Genomic DNA, 19531 nt, shown 5'->3' on the forward strand with positions numbered 1-19531 from the left:
TCCTGTCACAACAGGTACGGGCCAGATCCAGGTTTAATGCGGACAGAGAATTAAGCATTAATCCCCAGTGACAGGCCACTGACAGGAACTGGGAAACAGCCCTCACGTCAGGAGCAGACCCTTTGCCTGCCATCTTGTAATCCCTTCCTTTGAGAGCGTGGCACAGCACTGCAGGGACAGTGGGGGTTAGCCCCACTCCCCGTGACCACGCAGTGGGGAAGGAAGGACGGGCAGGAAGGATGGAGGACAGGGCTCACCCCTAGCACCCTTCGCTCTGCCCCTCCTCCAGCATCCCTGCAGCAGGGTGGCCGGCCCGTTGCCCCAGCAGGGCCTCGGAGGGCCCACGGGCTCTCGCTCCCTCCCTGCTGCAGGGATATGGCCCTTCATCTGAAGCAGCTGGCAGCTTGCTTTTGCTTGCAAAGAAGTCCTGGCAGCCAGGACTGGTGCCTACTGCGGTGAGCAGGCCCCACTCACAGCACCCGGGATTCTCCGAGCAGCGCAGCTCCGTGGAAGAAACCACCTGCACCTTCCGCCCGAGGCAAAAGGATTTCTAAAAACTAATTCCCCTGATGAGTGCCAAAAGCTAATGAGCCTTCCTTCTCCCCCCACCTCAAGACCTTCCCCCTCCCTCTTGAGGTGCTCACGTGACAGCTGGGCTCACCGCAGCTCTTCTCCACACGTGGCCTTCCCCTGTGAGGTGCCATTTGCCAAAAATCTAGGTGCTAGGCAGGGAGGTAATGTGAGAGGCTGGATGGCCAGAAGTTGTGCTGCCCTGGGCAGGAAGGACATCCAGAGCTGCCTTTGTGCATTTCCCTGCTCCCCAAACACTCTGCGAGCCTGGGCAGGGCCCACTTTGGGAGCCCTCTGAACAAGCTGTACCAGACCCTTTGGCAAGGGGCAGAGCCCAGAAGGTGCAAAGAGTAGCAATAAACTAAGGCATTTAAAGCAGGATGAGGAAATCCAAGGAGAGCAATTGCTGGACATGTGCCAGGGTCCATAGGAGACCATTGGACAGGTCAGCAGGAAGACCAGGTGAAGGAAGATATACACTCCTCTGGACACATCCTCCTCAAAACGAAGAGGCTGGGTGTCAGTGATCTCAGCCATTCCTTGGCCATCCCTTTTCAGGCTGTATCACTCCCCTGTCCCAAGAGTAATGCTGGCCCCAGCAGGAGCAGGTATCCTGCAGCCCAAGAGGTCAAAATCAGACAGATGGATACAGGAGTCGCCTGAGTCTGTGTGAGGCATTTGGGCCCAAAGAAAACAACTGATCACCTGAGAAGCCTTGGCAACTCATCTGCAGCTGATCCTGAAAGGCCAAACTTTGAATGCCTGGGTCTTGAACGAAGAGATGACCCAGCCAGCTGAAAGTCTCCTCTGAAACACTGCTTTGGAACTCAGCCCCCATCACAGTCCCCAAGGGCAACCTCCTCCAGTCGCGTTGTAGTTATCCTCAAGCCACTCAGCTGAGGAAAGTTGAGGCCACCACATTCCTATGGAAGAGAGGACTTTCCCTCTTTCCCTCTGAGCTTTGCTGGAGTACTAACAGGGGAGTGTGTCTTGGTATTCAAAGAAACTATGCGGCTCTTCATTCTTCATGACTGTACGCCTGGAGGGCCCCAGCACTACTTAAGGCCCACAGTTAAGGCAGACAGAAAATCCACAGAGAACAAAATGCACCAAAGAGTGCCTCCAGCATCAGACATTTCTCTGGTTCCAAGCAAGCCAAGTCTACCCTGGCGTCTGGGTTTAGAGGTTTCCATCCCAGTTGTGAGTAAATGTCATTTTGGGCAGATCAGTCCAGATGGTAACAAACTATTTCCTGGGACTCTGTGCTATTCAGTACCTCCCAAGGCTCTCAGGACAAAGTAGAGCTTTTTGAGGTGCTGCCATCTGTAAGCCAAACTGCAGAGAGGAGCACCCATGAAAGGGAGGGTCCCAAGAGCAACCAGGGCTGGGACTGCTGCAGTGGGGGAAGGAGTCAATTGGAGCTGCCATCTCATCTGATCCCTCTTCTGATCCCTTCTCTCATCCTTGCTGCACTTGGATCTGAACTGGCAAAACACCCCTGCCCCGGGGGGCACCAGGACCTGCTGTTCCTGCCCTGAGGAACTGCAGAGTAGCAGGAGGCAAGAATTCAGCTGGGGAGGGAGAGACTATCAGGAAGGGGTGGGCCCTGGCCTCCAGGCCTGGGGAGCAAGGGATGAAGCCAGATGAGGACGCAGAGCTCCTGAGCAGTGCCCACAGCTTCCAGGAAGCCCCAGAAACCAGCTGTGCACAGAATCTCTACCCTGAGCCATACGAGAGGCACCAGGCCAAGTCTGTTCAACACCATTCTCTGTCCCCCACCAAATGGCTGTTTGCTCAAGCCTGTGTTTCTGCAGCCCTTCCTCTTCCACTTTCCCCTCACACCAGTCACTCCCACCCAGTGCTGTCTCTCTGTTTTATTACTATTTAGCTCATCAATGAAGAAATAGCTGTGGAGGGTTTGCAGCTGAGGCTCGAATCTGCACAGACACATGGCAGTGTTAGCACTGTCAGTTTTTCTCCTCATGCTCTGTGTGCTTTCCAATTTGTCAGTTTTGGTCTCCATCGTACTGGGAAAGCTACACCCTTGCTCAGTAACTCTGCAGAGGGTAAAACTAATGCCTCTCAAGTTGTACGCATGAAATGCTCAGTAGATGAACCTTGAAAGTGCATCTCATTCCTCATTCCCTTTGTGCTACAAGCTTGTATTCAGGCATCTCCTCTTTAGACCAGAAGGACCTGATTTGCCATGTTTGTAGCCAGACACAGGAGGGAGATGCATAACAAACCTCTGCTCAGGTGTCACTGGATATGACCTTCTGGTCACTCTAACAATTTATACAGCAGTAGTAGGGTGTCCCCATGGGACTTCCCTGTCTTTGCCCCATTTTGGCTTCATTGGGAATCCCAGAGTAATCTGCATCAGGATGGATTAGTGAAAGAAGTGTTATTGATAAATGTTTTCACACTGACCTCTTGCCCAAAGTGTGATCCCCACCGCACAGCATCCTCTCCAGGAATCTGCACAGATACTTCTCATGGCCCGAGCTTCATGAGACGTGTTGGCTAAGACTAAGGACATTTCCCCTGGCAGAGTGCACTGTGTCAGGCAAAAGAACTGGCTGACCCTGTTGAACAGACCAGTTTACACAGCAGAACAACCTTTAGATTGAGGTGGTTACAAGACCTGATTATCAGCGGTTTCAAAACACAAGTTACCCAAATACCTGGATCTGTGTGTTAATACAGAGCCTGTAGGTTCCTGTTGCTTGGAGGACAGAAACAAAAATCTTAAACTCTTTAAATTCACAAGAACTGTGGGTCTAATGAAGAACTACAGCACATCTGTTTATATACACATGCACACACATGCAATTTTCCCTTCAACAAGAAGAGTAGTAGATCATATTGAAGGACTGAACCAGGTGTAATTGATTCAATGCCTGAAGTCCCCCTTTTCTTCCACCTCTTTGTTTTCCTCATTAGAGTAGGAAAATCTGAAACCTGGATAAAGCCATTGCAGGCTTTTTGAAAAATGCAAACACACACTGTATCAGGAGAGGGTTTAAAGTGCACACTTTTATTTTCTATTACAAAGGCTAAAAGAAGCAGGTTTGTTTTTTTATTTAAGAACAAAACCAAAAATGTTGTTAAAACATCTACATTATTATCCCGATACTAGACCTTATGAAAGATACTAAGTTTTTTTTAATAGTAAAGCGTGGTATTCTTAAATTATATTAATACAAAGACATATTAAAGGACTCAAAATCATTACTACCTAGCTCAGAACTGCAGCATCCCCTTGCTATCTTCTCCTTTCACTTCCTAAAACCCATCCATTTTGACATACAATTTCATACAAGCTAAGTAGGGTATTTTTTGGTTTTTTTCTTCCCCCCGTAAAGGTCAGGTTAACTCCAACACCAGCATCACATAAATCCCTCCCAGCATATGGGAAAGGATTTTTACTATAAGTCTTTCAGCTTTTAACAAGCTGAGCTAAATCAAAGTCTCTATTTTGTGTGAGTGTATGTGTGGTTATTTTAAGGGATATGAGATTTTCTTCTAAAACTATAAAATTAAAACATGACTTCTGTTGTTAATCACCCTCAGATTTGGTTCTGCATCGCAAAATTTTCCTCTCCCCTTACATGAATACAGAAAAGGGAGAGTTATTGCAGGGTCTCACAAATGCACCACTAAAGCAGTCCTACAACTTACTTTGGTTTAATTGCTGTAGAGCTGTTAGCACTGAGCATTTCTGGTGAGAGTACATAACATGCCAAAGAAAATCCCCTTGACTTGATAAAGCGAGCCTAGGAAGTCAAGTGTGAAACTTCCTGCCTTTCACAACGTCCCTTTAAATAATATAAGCAAAGACTTACCATTAAAACTTTATTCACAAGCTTAGCAGTATAATACTCTTTCACTGAGATGGGACTGCAAGAACATCTCAGGGGGCTTTCAGAAGTATGAACAGGGAAACCTGTCCCATCTCAAAATTTATGCCTATCTATATAAAACCCTCCCCTCGTTAATAACTCCCTCTCCCTAACCCAAATAAAAGTCTTCATATTTAAACTGGAGATGCTGCGTTTCCTTGCCTGAGTCCTTTTCCTTTACCCTCATTAAAAAGATTCCTTCGATACCACACACATATAATATTATATAGAGCAATATATTTAATACCTGTGTATATATGCTTTATGGGAGGGGTCACATATATACACACTAAAACAAGTCTGGTGACAAAGTACTGCAACACCACAGACCAGGTTATCATATCAGGGAAAACAAAAAGATACTCAATGCAACACCCATGACTGTGGGCCTCCCTCACCTCAGGCATGCTCGCCCTCCCCTCGTCTTGGCCCCACTCCACACCTCCATCAGCATGGGGTGGAGGGCTCGATGAGCACCTGAGGTCTCCGAGAGACAAGGAGAGGGGACAGCGACCTGCTCGGTAACCTAAACAAGTTATCGTATTAGAAATCATGGCGCAGCGAACGCTAGAGTGACATTAGAGATGAGGATTTGTCTTAAAAATAAAAACACATTCCAACATTCCCCGATCCAGATTCACTTCCTTGGCATCTCTGTCCAAGAACAACAGAACAAGATAATCCCCAAAGTTGATGCCTACCTCCTCCTCCCCATCTCTCACAGTTTACAAAGTTGGCCAGTTCAGCACAAAGAGCACCAGGAGAAGGTACGATCCAGACAGCTACAGCAAAGGGCAGAGGAGAAAATATAGCACCTGTCCACTCAAACACTGTCATGCCCGGCAGCGCTACGGGCAATAAGGATCCTTCGACATCTCTTCCTTCTTCTGCACACTGTCAGAGGGAATAACCACTTCCCCCTTCTCGTGAATCTACCATAAGCCACCAGTATATCAGCAGATGTTAGTGTTGTACAGCCAAGAAGAGAAGCTCATACCACATCAGTAAACACCATCCTCTTTTTACAACAAGCTCAGAAGCACCGGCTTATCTGGAGCACATAATATCACTGGAAAGACCCACGACCAGCATGCAGCTCACCCTGCTCCTGGGTCATAACTACTCTGGTGGAGCTGAGGCTGCTACCTGGAGGCTGGTTTAGAAAGCTGCCAGCTGCCCCCAGCAGCATCTGCATATTTCCACATCCACGCTCTCTTGAAGCTGGGGATCCCAAAGATATTGGAGCAGGGAGGGAGAAAAGGAGAAAAGGGACCCAGCAACACCAAACCACCACACAACACATGGCCAGATTGTATTTACTATGGATATAGCACTGCCAAGCCCGAGGGCTCTGAGCTCACAGTCCTGGGAGACTCCATACAGAAAGACATCACCCACAAAGACAGAGGGGGAGATGAATTTGTGTTTGAGTGGATGGTGCCATCCATGCATACAAAACTGCAGAGCACCATCGGGATGCAGTCAGAGAGGAGAGGGAAGCTCAAGATAGGACACACGTTTACTGCTTACAGGATGGGACTGCCAGAAAGAACAAGGCTGGCATACGGAGAAGTACTGCCTCTCACTGCTGCCTTTATAAAAGCCAAAAGTCCTGGCCCAGACTTCCCTGTCGGGGCTGGCCTGTTTCACCACAGAGCATGTGTCAGGCAGGATGGGAGCAGGCGCACGGCTGGGTCCTGCTGTGCCACTTGCCCTCCGCCTGTGGCTATGGTCCCTGCCTGGGGCCATATCCCGGCTACCTCTCCCCACCGCTGTGCTGTGCACCCACCAGCTCCCAGTCCCAGCTCAGAGAAGGAGGGGGCTGCACCCATAGCCCCAGCACCTGTAAGTGACTTCCAGTTGGATTCCCTGCAGCAAAGCATGGCCAGAGCCAAGCCCTCTGTGTTAGGCCCATGCTGCTCAACAGTGTCCTTTTAAATGGATTCCTACTCGGTTCCTCTGGCAGTGCAGGAAACAACGCAGCTCTGAATAACCAGTTACACACACACACACACACACACACACACACACCATTTAAAGAACAAGAAGGGAACCCCGTTACCTCCCTCCCTCTCTTCAGGACAGAAGCTGACAGAGAAATACAAGCTCCTTTTGGTTACAGCCTTTTTTCCTGACTGATATTCCAGTGTGGAGTACAGTGCCACAGTCTCCACTACACCTTCTAGATGGCTTCAGTCTTATTTGGACCAGTCGCATCAGCCAAAAAACCAAACCAGAACTACCAACCCCAAATACGTGTTACATATTTGAGAAAGATACCTAATGAGGGGTCATCAGTTTGCTTTCTGGGTACAGTCAATCAAAACAGGCTAAAGTCAGCTACCATTAAGTTCCCACTGCTGCAACACTGCAGCACACTGTTGCTTTTAGCTGCACTCTACCCAAAATGGTTGATACCTTCCTCAGCTCCAGCTGGTGCCTCAGGGGAACATACACAGTAGGGGCTTAAGCCTAGATGTTTTAAGCCAGATCTAATGGCATCCCTCCTCTGCATCTCAATTCCCAATTCTTCTGGTACTGAACTCCCAGGAGAGTGGGCCAGTTGCAGCCATGTAAGCAGGGCTTGCTCTGCAGCTTTGAAAAAAGGAGCACATGAACTTCTTGGTCACCCTTCTACCAGATGTCTAGCCCTTTCTCTCAGCTTTCCCTCCCTGTTTGTCCTCCTGACCGCTGCAGCCACGCTCTGAATTGAAGGGCATGAGAATGGCAAGGAAAAATTCTCCAGTTCGCACCCCAGTACAAACAGAATTCATTCCTTAAATAAAGGACAGAGAAAACAGAAAGATGGAGAGAAGGAAGAATTGGGGGCGGGGGGTAAGAGAGAGAAGACAGAACATGAACTCAGTGAGCATGGCGTTCGCTGGCCAAGGAGAATCAAATTCACGATTTCATTCGCCACTAATAAATTGTCGTCTCGTAATCTTAAAACAAAAGAAAAGAAAAAGTTCTCTTTGCAAGATATGGATCTCACTCTCCCTGCCACCGCCACTCTTGGAAAACCCGCCCCGTGTTTCTCCAGCCAACAGGCTCCCCCCAACCCTTACTATACACCATCCCGCAATAGGAAGTTGTATTTCCCGAAGTCGTCATCTCTGGGGCAGAGCAGCATGTCCTTGCGGGCTTTGGCCAGTTTCTGTTTCAGCACCTCTCTCCGGTCTAGCCACTCCGTCAGCTCGTCCTGGCCGTGAGCACAGCGACACTCTTCTCCTTCAGGACAGGCTTTGCTCTTCTGAAACCTGCCAGCACAAGGAGCGCCCTTCAGGAGGCTACCCCTGCCAAGGGCAGGGCTTTGAGCTCCCTGCATGTGATATGCGAGTGTGTCCCGCCGAATTCTCCCTTCTAAGGGAGAGACGATTCTCCTACAACCAGGGTGCAGCCAGAGGAAGGCAATATGGAGGCTGGGCACAGAAACAGGGCAGTGAACAGTCTGTGGGGGGATTTAGTCAACAGAAATGACGTGAGCTAGAACTGGACCAGCAGACATGAGAAGAAAAAACTACACAAGAGAGAAAATGCTATGTAACTCTAAACAGGCATGAGGGACACAGCCTCCTCTCTAATCAAAATGGCATTTCTAGCCATCACAAGCCTTCTGAAGACACCTCAAGGCACTGATTCAGAGGGTGTGAGACATTCAAACCATTTAGTAAAGCACCTGGGATTCCCCTAAGAATTCGGCCAAACAGACTGTTTAGACTGAGAGATGAGAGCATCCTGGCTACAGAGGGCACAGGTGCAGACATGAAATTCTCTCTCATTTTCTAAAGAAACATGCTCAGGGATTTCTTTTTTAAAAAAAAGAAAAAAAACATTGAGTAATGTGGCTGAGCATCTCTGGGATCCAAAAACACAGCCTCAGTCACCCCAAACTGGCAGTTTGTCCCACTGTTCCTCCAAGCTGAAGTCCCTGGGGACTCCATGAGAGAGGGAAGAGGAAGAGGAGCAGAAGGGGGGGGAGAAGGGATGATGGAGGCCCTGGGCCTGTCCCCACCTTCCCTACAGCAGCGACACGCAAGCAAAACAAGGCAGCACATGCGGTACCTTTCACAGAGCCGGAACTCGCCCATGGGGAAGCGGTAGCTCCAGCAGCTGGAGTCACTGTCTGAGGTGAAGACCTTCTCCTTGTGCTTCTCCGACTGGATGTGCTGCTGCCATTGCTTCTTGCTGTTGCTGTTCTTCCCGCAGAGCCAGCAATGGTAGCCCATCTAATTAGTGCAGACATGCCAAAGCACCAGTCAGTGCATTAATATTCATGCCCATCGGCCTTCCCCATGTTGGCATTCCCTCTCCCTCGTTCCTCCCACAGCACCCTGGATGCTCTACTTAGTCTACAGCCTCCTGTGCTTCCCTTCAATATCATCTTCAGGGGCATTATGCTGCCGCTAAGGGGGAGCGGAACAGGTGCTCTGTTTAGGCCTATCTACAGCTCAACCTAAGCTTCAGAGCACAGGACAGCTCAGTAAACTGACATAGTCCATAGGGTCCAGCTGCAGGGCACTGGCAATACAGGACTCTTCAGAAACATGAGCCCTTATGCTGGCCACTATCCCTGGGCAGTAGACACATCTGCCTCCAGATTTCCCAGGCCTCTGTGCTCTTTCCTCCAAGCCTCCCCCTCTTTTCCAACAGACCAGCAATGGCTTTGCCAGCTATCCCAAGAGCAAGCAGGAACCCTGGGAAGAGGCTGGGCCCATGCCAATGGGAATCTAAGGTACACTTCTACAGCCTCCAGGACTAATGCTCAGCTTCAGCAGAGCCTTGCTGAGCAGGTCAATCCCTTCCCACCTCATCCGTGCTGCCCTTGCTGTGCTGCTCCTAGCTGTCAATTTAACCTATATTAGCACAAGCTCTTTCCCAGGAGAGGAACTCAGTCCCTGCTAGCAGCACAAAAGAGGTGCAGGCTGGCAGCGCTGAAGAAGAAGAGGGAGGAAGGACAAGAGATCAGCTATTACCATGATGTCAGCATAGTCGGTGGGCATCTGGATTTGTTTCTCCCCTTCTCGAGACGTGAGTGGTGTCCCCTCTCCAGGCTTCCCAGGATTGTGTTTCTTTAGCCACATGTCATAGGTCTGCTGCATATCTAGTACTGCACAAAGGCGACCCGTGAAGTCACTCAAACAACCTCCCACACTGTGCACAAACTACAAGAAAAAGGCGAATACTGGGGCAGCCCTTCCCTCCCCTCTCCAGTGCAGCAGCACCTGCAATCAGAGTGAAGATCTGTGCTCAGGAGGCCCAGTGTCACTTCCTCAAATGAGGGCCGCGGGGGGAGGAGCCAAATTCACACAGCCTGGCCAGGGGAGGTGTCATCTGTGAGTTGAGGGGCAACCATAATAGCAGCTCACACAAAGTACTCAAGGGGGGAATGTGCTTCAAGATCTCCATGGACTTCCACCCGCAAGGTGATTCTCAACCAAGCCTGGCTCTGCCTGACCTCAGTAGACATCTCACTCCAACCACACCAAAGGCATGGGGGTGGATTTAGATCCATCTCTTTCCTCCATGCCTATGGTTCATCTGCAGCACCCAAAAGGGAGAAGAGCCCATAAGCGAGCTAGCCACAGGAAGTGTGAAGGAGGGGAAGAGGACCTAATGTTAGCTTGTCCCAAGTTCACAGCCTGCCCAGAAGAGTGCAGTCAACGTCTCTTAGTGTCTTTGGTTTAAAACCCCTTTCCACTAGCATTCTGAGTGGAAATTCTGGCTAGAAGCTTTGACTATGTTTGCCCTTCCAAGATCAACTTGTGAGAAAGGCTAGGGAAACACAAAGTCATTGCAGACAGCAATGTGACGCTGTAAGTGCAATGTGTTAGTGATTTACTCCTCGCTAAATGGATAATTGAGGAACTCAAGGCAATGGGGGATAATTAATGCAAATTCCCCCAAAATGACAATGCTGTCATTTGAAGATTCACCCTTCTGCTTAAGGAACACACCCAGACTGGTCTGATGTGCTTGAAAGGCTTCAGCAACAGAAGGACTTGAAATGTACCAAAGAAAAGCATGTGGCCCAGCAGAGAGAAAGATATCCTCCACCTGAGCACAAAACCCAGACAACCTCAGTGCAGGCCTGAGATACTTCAGGCTTTCGAGGATCTCTGAACAGAGACAGATGACCACCTGGACAACTGGGCACTGCAAAAAAGTTTTTTCCCCCAGCTTGCTTTTGGCCTGAATAAACAAGGATTGCTGTCAGAGAGCTGGTGGTTCCTCCACCAGCCCCATCGCTGCCTGCACAGGCACAGAGATCCATGGGGCCCAGCTGATGTTGGAGCAACTGAAGCAATTTCAGGGAATTGCCAGGGCAACAGTTTGAGGCCCTGCCTTGTGAGGAGTGGGATCATGGGATCCTGAGGAGGACGACTGTGACCTGGGTGTCCTGCAGATTTCCCCCAAAAGGTAAGTCGAGGGCCTGTGTAATTAATTTCAGAGGCTTCTCCACAAAGGCATCACCCAACAATGTTCTCATGCAGGATTTCAAAACCACCCCTTTGCATACAATGCCACGAGCAGGGAGTACTGCAGCCCAGGAGCAAGGGGTATGAGCAGAACTGGGCAAGAAAGCCAAGACAGATACAAGCCAGACAAGAAAGATACAGGAGTAGCTACAGGTCAGGACTAGTGCTTTGGTGGTGCTCCAGATGCATCCAGGCCTGGGACAGTACAGGCAACAGGAACAATGGCACAGGGCAGATTTGCAGAGTTGCAGAGAAGGAGGGCAGCAATGGAGCAATGCAAGATGTGGAACTGACATGCACTAGACCCAGTGTACGGGACTGAAAATGTAAACAGGCACATTTGAGAGAGAAGCAGCTCTAAGCTACTGCAGACAGACCTTTACCATAATCCCACCTAAGTCTGGCGTACCGGGAGCTTTGTCTGGCTCAGTCTCCATTGTTGACAGTGTGCCTTAACAGACCCTGTATCCACCGCCCAAATGTTCTCTTTCCCTCTCCCCAAACTCCTTGACGCATATTTCCCCCACTCACTTTTATTTTCCTTCATGAAGGTCCACATGTCTCTCTCCTCAGGGCTGTGGGCAAAGGAGCAGTTGCCCACATACTGGCATTTCCTGCCATTTTGTGCATGGATACACAACTGTTAAAAGACAAAAAACAAAATTCAGGGTTTGCATAAATCCTCCTTGTTAGAGGGAGGGAAGGAAAATGGGTTCAAAAAACCAGCAGGGGTGTGAAATTGCACACAGGAGAGGTAGCAAACAGGACACATCATACATCATCAACTCATGCTTCTTTTCCTGAAGCTCCTGATGACAAGAAAGGCCTTATAAACACACGAGCAGCTCAGTTTGACACCTGGCCTCTCCTGGGGCACAATTAGTTTAGCAGTGGTCCCAGGGGAGATAGCAGGGTGCAACTGGATTGACTCAACAGTGTCTCCTGCTGGTCATTGTTGCTGATCCCCAAAGGGGACTCATTCTCCAGCTATCTCCAACCTGGTTAAGAGTGCCCTTAGGGGGTGTTTAGACCTCACGAGCACACACACCACAACTTTGCCTTGCAGTTCCCAACAGCCTCATTGCTCAGGAAAACAAGAAGCTTTCCAAGCATCCTATTTACTTGTCATCCCTTCTCCTCCACTTCTTTCACCAGGGCGGACAGCAGTGTACTGTAGACACCAGCTGGCCCACGTCAACTGGGAAGAAGAGACAACACTGTTCCTCTCTGGCTGAGGCTGGGTGGGAGCTCCAGCAACCTGCCTTTCCTGCATGATCTGCGACTCACCTGCTGGCCTTATCTCTTACTTCAGCAGCGATTAATAACTCCTGTCCTCCGCTCAAGTGTGCTCCCCCTTTCCCAGCTTCTAACAACAGGCCTGCAACTGGAGAGCACTCAAGGCTTCACACATGGCCTTGCACCTGCACATGGATTAAGTGACAGCAGATCCCTTGTGGTAGGAAGAAGAACAGCTTTCTCCTTTTAGGGAGAAAGGAAAAGAGAGGACAAGAGAAATTATCAATTACCACATTCTGAACTGGGGTTGGATATCTGTAGTTTTTCTCACAGCATGTGGCTTTTTGCTGAGTTCTTAATTTTGCTTTCAAAATACATTGTGAGCAAGTTTCACAATTAACAGCAGAACAGCCACAGCAAAGGCAGGGATCGGCTTCTCTCAAGTGCCCTGTCTTGCCTCTCACCCACATTGAGAAACCTTGACCTGAGGGCAGACTTAAATCTCATTCCCAAACCCTGTGCCAGCCAGTTCTTGAGATGCTGACTGCATTATCAGCAGCATTAGAAACTCGTGTACGTGCACAGAGTGGTTTAAGCGAGTGCTGCTCCTTTTTGTGCTCCACCCCTGTTGCTGGATGTGTTTGCAATCTCACTGCTTTCAGTTTGTCCTTGCCTCCCACCTCAGCCAACACCTGCCTGCTTCTCCGTCAGGTCTACAAGAAACCTGCCCTCAAAGTGCTCTGCCATGCTGGGAGGGAAGGGAAAGGGGCACCCAGCTGCACAGGACGACGGTCTCACATCGTATTGCTGTGGGAAGTTGCGGATGGAAGGCAGTGGTCGGACAGACACCCACTTCTTCTTTGCTTTGGACATCACCAGTAGAACACGACGTTCCTTTGTCCAACTAGAGAAGAGAGAATAAATCAAGAGAGGAAAAGGAAGGGTAGAACAAGGTTCTGTTTTCCTCAGAGACCCTTGAACATTCAAAGATGACCAAATTCTCTAGTCCAGCTTGTCCACACCACTGTCTGGCTGCTCCTAAACATTCACATGTGTGGCAGAGAAGCCAACAGAAGGGTGTTTTAGGAGGATTTCTCCCACTATTTCTCGCATATTTCCTAGAGTATCTCCTCCCGTAAAGCCACAAAAAGACTCCTCCAACTGTTGTGTGACACTACCGTGGGGTACTAAACAACTGCCTTCCACTCTCCGACACAGCCAATTCTTGTGTAATCAAGTCCATGAAAAATATCTGGGAATATTTTCTGCTTGAAAGGTGCAGTAGAAATGCAAGTCATGACAAGCACTGTCTTATCAACAGGTGCCAGCAAGTACTAATTCTCCTGCAGCACTAGCAAGGGATCAGAAGGAGATACCCTGGCCAAAAACCCCAGCTCTATTCAGCAGCTGCACAAAGAGATGTTATCTTCCCTTTCCAGGAAGTGATCCTCCCCTATTCACTTCCTCCAGCAACTGCTGCTTCTCTCTCTTTTGAATTACAGGTCTTATATCTGCAGTAAGACTCTGGAGAGTATTTGTAGCTTGGGTTATGGGAAGCAAAGTCCCGTAAACCCTTAGGAAACTAATTTAAAAGGAAGTAGAATGCCTTGAAGCATCACTAATAGCAAGATGACAGACATCTTCAAACAGCAAGGAGTATAAACAAGAGCAGAAGAGAACTACCTTAGTGATCTTGCTGAGAAGAAATGACAGAGTTGGAAAAAAGGGAACTGCGGGAGCTAGACTGAAAGTGCCAGGAGTAACAGTCTAGCTGTAATGTACCATGCAAAATGCTGGCAATAAACATCACCCTGAGCATGGAGAAGCTGCTAGAAAACCTCACAGGCTCTTCCAAAAAGGCCAAATGAAGCCCTGGAGAACATACAGGGAGAAATTCCTGACCTTAAGGAGGGGTGGAGGGAAGAGAAGGTTGCATTGCTCACCAGTGGCGGGCTTTGGCACTACAGTACTTGAGGTCTTTATCTGGCTCCACCAGCTGCCCGTTCCTCCAGCACTGGCCACACACAAATTTCATCTGGAGGTCAAAGGTGCTCGATGCGGGAGCCCGGGTAGAAGCCTGGGAAAGAGAACCATCAACCACCACCTCAGGTGAACAGAGCCAAGCTGCACCCCTCCCAAACAGCAGCTCCCGGCACACGCACGTGCCAGCAACCAGCTATGTCTCCCCAGTGACACGGCAGAGCTTTCCTTCGCCACTGTTAGCTGATGGCCCATCGAGATACCAGACTGGAGCAAAACCACTCCTTGCTTCAGCATGATTTCTTGGTTTTTGACATTTGGCCAATGGCGCAGTCAGCCTGGCAGCTTCAAACACTGACCAGGCCTGGCTGTAAAACCCCTGCAGTGTATCTCCATGTACAGACAAGCTCTGTGAGACTTGCCCCAGTGCTTCACCCCTATTCCCCTGCAGGGAGAGTAATCCACATTCTCCTCATCTCTGTGGAGAGCACCCAAAGGAGCACCTGATGGAGGAAGCCAGGCCATACCACAGCACAGGACCCACCTCTCCTACTTTTGAAGCAACAGGCTCATGTTACAGCTAGCAGTTGACACTTAAATATTTAAGTCTGAGCTGGGTCCTCAGAGCTGACTCCTCAAAGCCCTTTCTGGGCAGGTTTCCACCCCCCACAGTTCCTTTGCACTGTGTTACACAGTCACGGTTAAGCCATGATCTCTAGACAGACATGCAACCTGTAATTCACATACTTCACACTCTCTTGGCCACTTAACTTTACTGGCCTTCTCCCTGTCCCTGTGAAACAGCTGTTTTGGGATTAATAGTAACAGATTGAGGAAAAAAGAGTGAATCCTTTACCACCACTGCCTCGCGTTTTCTGGGCAAATCTCTAGAAAGTCATTTACATTTTATACCACTATCAGAAGATGTGAGAGGCTAAAACTGCCGCAAGGCTGGTGTCTCCATTCATTTCCAAACCAAACAGCAAATCTGACTAGAAGCCACTGGCCCCAGGCACAAGAGTATGTGAGGGTACAAGCAAGAAACCACAGCCTAAAAGAACATCCTGGTGTTTGAAGTGACTGTGAAGCACAATGGTTACGTACTAGTAAAACAGCTCTCTGCCTGTCACCAGATAAGCAGCCCACACCAGCTGCCATGCCTTGGCTTCTCACTCTATGCATCTTATAAAGAGCAGACAGACAAACCATCTCCCTGAGGAGCAGGCTTCTGCCACTAATTGATTAGCAGCAGTGTGAAACCTATGTACATCATCTGGCAAAGGAAAAACAGCAAGCACAGGATGGTGCACAATTAAATCATTTCCCAGGAAAGGCTGCATAAGCTATCAACTACCATTCTGCATCCTCTAGACCCAGTCTTTCAGAAAAGCAGATCTGACATACAAAGGATCCTCCATCATGGTGAAAAACTAAGCAGAGAGTTGAGCTTTAACTGTGTTGACTACATGAGACTATCACTGCTCCAAATGTCCCAGCAAGAGGACATTTCTAGGGAACCATCAGCTCTCTTAGAGAAGCACCAGCAATTCTGGCCTATTCACCTGCAAGACCTCCTTTCTAGTGGCAACTGACATGTGATCCAGTTCATCTGTCACCTTTCACCAATGCTGGTGACCAATAAAAACACATCAAAGCTGCAGGTTGACACTTGGGATATTGCAGAAGTCAGTAACCCTCATCAGAAATGTATTCACAGGGTGCCTCTCTTTCAAACATGTGGCCTTTGAAAAGTAGTTTTACTCTCCACTTAGTCTCCAAAGAAAATTCTTCTACAACTCAGTGGGCTCCAGAAGGCACCACAGATCAGAGATCAGGAAAGTAATCCCGGGGATCTGGGCTGCTTTTCCATAAATTCTGGCAAAAATAGCCCCCTGCATGTCTTCATGAGAGTAATACAAACTGCTGGTCACCACAGGGCATGTATGCTTCTAGGGAATTAGGAGTAAAGAGAAAATCAAAGCTGCTCTTGTTACTGCTACATGACTGTATTTGTAAAGGCAAGACACATACCTGGCAGGCTGCTGATAACCAAGTGTGGAAAGCAGGATCACATGAGGCTCTGGCAGACAAAGCCAGGCAAAAGAGCCTCAGGCTGTGGCACCACCCCTTGTTATGAAGCCAGACAATATAGTGTTAGCTATGCACCATGGCAACGAAATAAATAAAAATCTTTGGCATGGCAGTTCTCCACTTCATGTTTTGCAGAAAGCAAAAGCCCCGGCACAGCCACTCACACCTCCCTTCTTAGATATTCTGAAACACTTTCTGGAGGAGCCATGAGTCCTTGGGGGACTATTTGAGGAGCCTGAGCTACTTAGCCCCCTAACTGAGTGAACTGTACTTAGATGCAAGTATCCCTCATTAGAGAGAGGGGTTTTTCTTTCCTCTCTATGCTTAAATTGCTAATTCTGAGGCTAATTTTGATGGGGGTTCTGCAGCTGGCTAGTAAAGTAAAACAGAACAGCACCCAATGCCTCTTGGAAGTCAGCTGAAGGATAAAAGCCCTCAGTTCCCAGGGATGTGGCAGAACTGAGGGCACCCAACTACCTACAACAGTCTTCTGATGCCTGCCTCTTCCATTCACAGCTACTGGGTTTACCCCTATATTGCAGCAGTCCCCGAACACTTCTCTGAGAGCCCTGCGAGCATGTGGGACCGGATGTGAGATCCATGGCACAGGTGCTTAGCAACTGGAATATCTTCATCTTCCTTTTCTTGGTAGGTCTCCTGACCTGCACCATCATGGCTGCTGGATACCTGTATGCTGTCTGCCTCTTTTCTCCCCTGTGTGCCCCTATCTGCTGAGTCTGACTGACAGCTATGTCAGAGCACAGCAAAATCCCTGGGAGCTACTTTGCTTCCGCTGACCGGAAGGTGCCAAGTCAAGTGCAGATCACACAGAGCAGCAGGAAGGAGGAGCCTGCTTTTACAGTACTCCTGGGAAGCTGTCTTTGTCAGGCAGCCAACTTGGAAAGCTGGAGGGATGCTGAGAAAACTCTGAGTCACATGAGACTGCTTGGACTGGAGAAAATAATGGCAAAAGTAAAATTCTCTCAACAGATCACATTAGTCCTGCCCCCAGGGTCTTTGGCAGCAAGCCAATGTCCCATGCTGGAGCTCAGCCCTCTGGCTGAATATGTGCCAATGCCAAAGGCACGGTTTGCAGTTGCAAACACATGTGGCTCTGACCGACTCCATCCGGCTCCCCACACGGTGCCAGTGCCTGGCTGCCAACCGCTGCAGACAACCATTGGTGCCACCAGTAGGCCCTTTCCAACCTCACCACCAAGGCTGCTGCTTTGCCTCATCACAAAGCAAGGCCCTGGAATGGCCAACAGTGCAGTCCAGCTCTGACAGGCATTTGTGGGGTGAAACCAGACTTTGCCGTGGGCCATGAACCCTGAACGCTGCCCAAATGGCCCAGAAACTATGTCTCTCTGCCCACTCCCTATGGGCAGATGCAGCAGGCGCTGACATTCCTCCTCCTGATCCTCTGCCCTCTGCAAGCCCCAACAGTCAGAAATGAAACGCTCGTTCCTCCTGTACTAACCTGCCTAGGCCCCATGTGCTTCAGAGGATGTGCTTGAAGGCCTGCTGTCTGAGAAACATTTTTTCCACTAAGACTACAGTTAAAATATAAAGATATTCCTAACAATACATATAAAACAAACATATACAAAAATCTGAACATATATATAAACCTGAATAGCAGTTTGCTTCCCCACTGAAATGGGAAGAAATTCAGTACTTTGTAACAGCACTTTCCATGGGAGAGGATTGTAATGCTGAGGCATTACACATTAGTGACTTTTATTATTCACATTTAACTGATATGAAGTGACTGGGTTCCCCCCCCTCCATCTCAATTTTCCAGTTCTACCCCAGCAAGAGCAATACAAGGAAACACTGACAATCCTCTTCCTTGTGCTTCCCTAGAAGCAAATTTGCTATGTGCGTCTAGGACAGCATCCTCACAGAAGCATGTCTCATATTTGAGATATTTAACGTGGACAGGCTACTCTGCTAAATGCCACTGCCCCTGCTGGGCTAGGCAATGGCCTGTGTTAGGCAGGAGGCTACACCAAATACACAGCATGGTCCCATAAGCTGCATAAAACCAGACAAGAGAAGGGAGAAAATGAGTCATGATATTGCAGCAATGCTGCAGCTGGCACCACCAAACATGCCATCCTCATCCCTTGAACAAACCTTCAGCTTGGTGCCAACCATCTACCTACGGTTCACCTTCCCCTGTCTTTCTGGTGCACCTGGATTAGGCCCAACAAGAGTGCTCCCATGGGCTCCAGAGAACAGTGAAAACTAGCCAAGAAGGGCAGATTCTCCAGCATGGATCTGCTGTTTCCAGGCCTTTGTCTAGCAGATTCCTCATCTCTGGGTCTTTAGGGCATTACACAAAGTTAGAGAGCATGGTAAAAGCCAGGAAACAACGAATTAATGGCCTACCTCAGGAAACAATGTATTCTTCCAACAGTAGCACCTCCAGACAAAGGTGAATTTGAAGCTGCAAGGCTTACAGGAAAACAGTTGTCCAACTATCTCTTCTATGCCCGAACAACACACAGAGAATGGCAAGACAGAGCTCTCTGGAAAATGCAGGCAGATCCACAGCAGGCAGGACAGAACCAGTCACTAGACTCTGCTCTTTATGGGGAAGTGACTGCTGATATAAATCCAACTATTGTCACTAACTGCAGCAGATTAACACTAAAATTTTCTCCACTGTGGAAATGCAGACAGTTTTCTCTGTCCCCATGCCAGGCTAGAAAAAGATCCTAGCCAGCTCTGCCCAAAGGGACCATTCAGCTCATCTGAGCTCACTTTTCATATAACATAGGCTGTAGAAACTTGCTCCATACCTTCAGGATCAATCCTACAGCTTCCTGAGAGGCTAGAGCAAATTGCTTAGGAAGTCAGACAGCTTTGGGGACTAGAACTTGGTTGCTCTGGACAGCTGCTGCTTCTCGTTCCTCAGCCAGCACCTTCTCCCCTGGCCATTTCAGCCCATGGGAGCAGTAATGGGATATGCACATATGTCATTGAGGGTTTCTTCAGAGTTGGCTCCATCTCATGCAGCATAACCAGCAGATGGGCACAGAGCCTACTGGGAACATCAGTGCAGGTCACCTGAGTCCTTCCCATTGGGCTAAGCCATGCTGATTGCACCTGCTTTGCCCAGGCTCAGCCCTCTACAGCACTCAGAACACTTTTGCTGGCACATTGCCAGCCCCCAAAAAGCTGCTACACATCATGCGGGTGGCTTACGCTACCATCCTGCAAAACACCTCTACAAGGGTGCTCAAAAGCTGGACTTGGTGGCTGTCTCTG

General features: G+C 49.0%; 1 protein-coding gene across 8 annotated transcripts in view; it reads right to left on the bottom strand.

Moving 5' to 3' along the window:
* Positions 1–3586: 3586 nt before the first annotated feature.
* The window catches only part of ZC3H7B (zinc finger CCCH-type containing 7B), a 47764-nt gene continuing 31819 nt past the window's right edge, over positions 3587–19531 (bottom strand). For all 8 annotated transcript variants that reach the window (XM_026101550.2, XM_026101523.2, XM_026101541.2 and 5 more), the window contains exons 18-23: positions 14128–14261; positions 12983–13088; positions 11480–11588; positions 9446–9579; positions 8535–8698; positions 3587–7729 (exon numbers count right to left, since the gene is read on the bottom strand). In XM_026101550.2, coding sequence (XP_025957335.1) covers positions 7537–7729; positions 8535–8698; positions 9446–9579; positions 11480–11588; positions 12983–13088; positions 14128–14261 — 840 coding nt within the window. In that variant the 3' untranslated portion in view covers positions 3587–7536. The remainder of the gene's footprint in view (positions 7730–8534; positions 8699–9445; positions 9580–11479; positions 11589–12982; positions 13089–14127; positions 14262–19531) is intronic.

The sequence above is a fragment of the Dromaius novaehollandiae genome, chromosome 1 (genome assembly GCF_036370855.1).
Source record: "Dromaius novaehollandiae isolate bDroNov1 chromosome 1, bDroNov1.hap1, whole genome shotgun sequence".
NCBI classification, from domain to species: Eukaryota; Metazoa; Chordata; class Aves; order Casuariiformes; family Dromaiidae; genus Dromaius; species Dromaius novaehollandiae.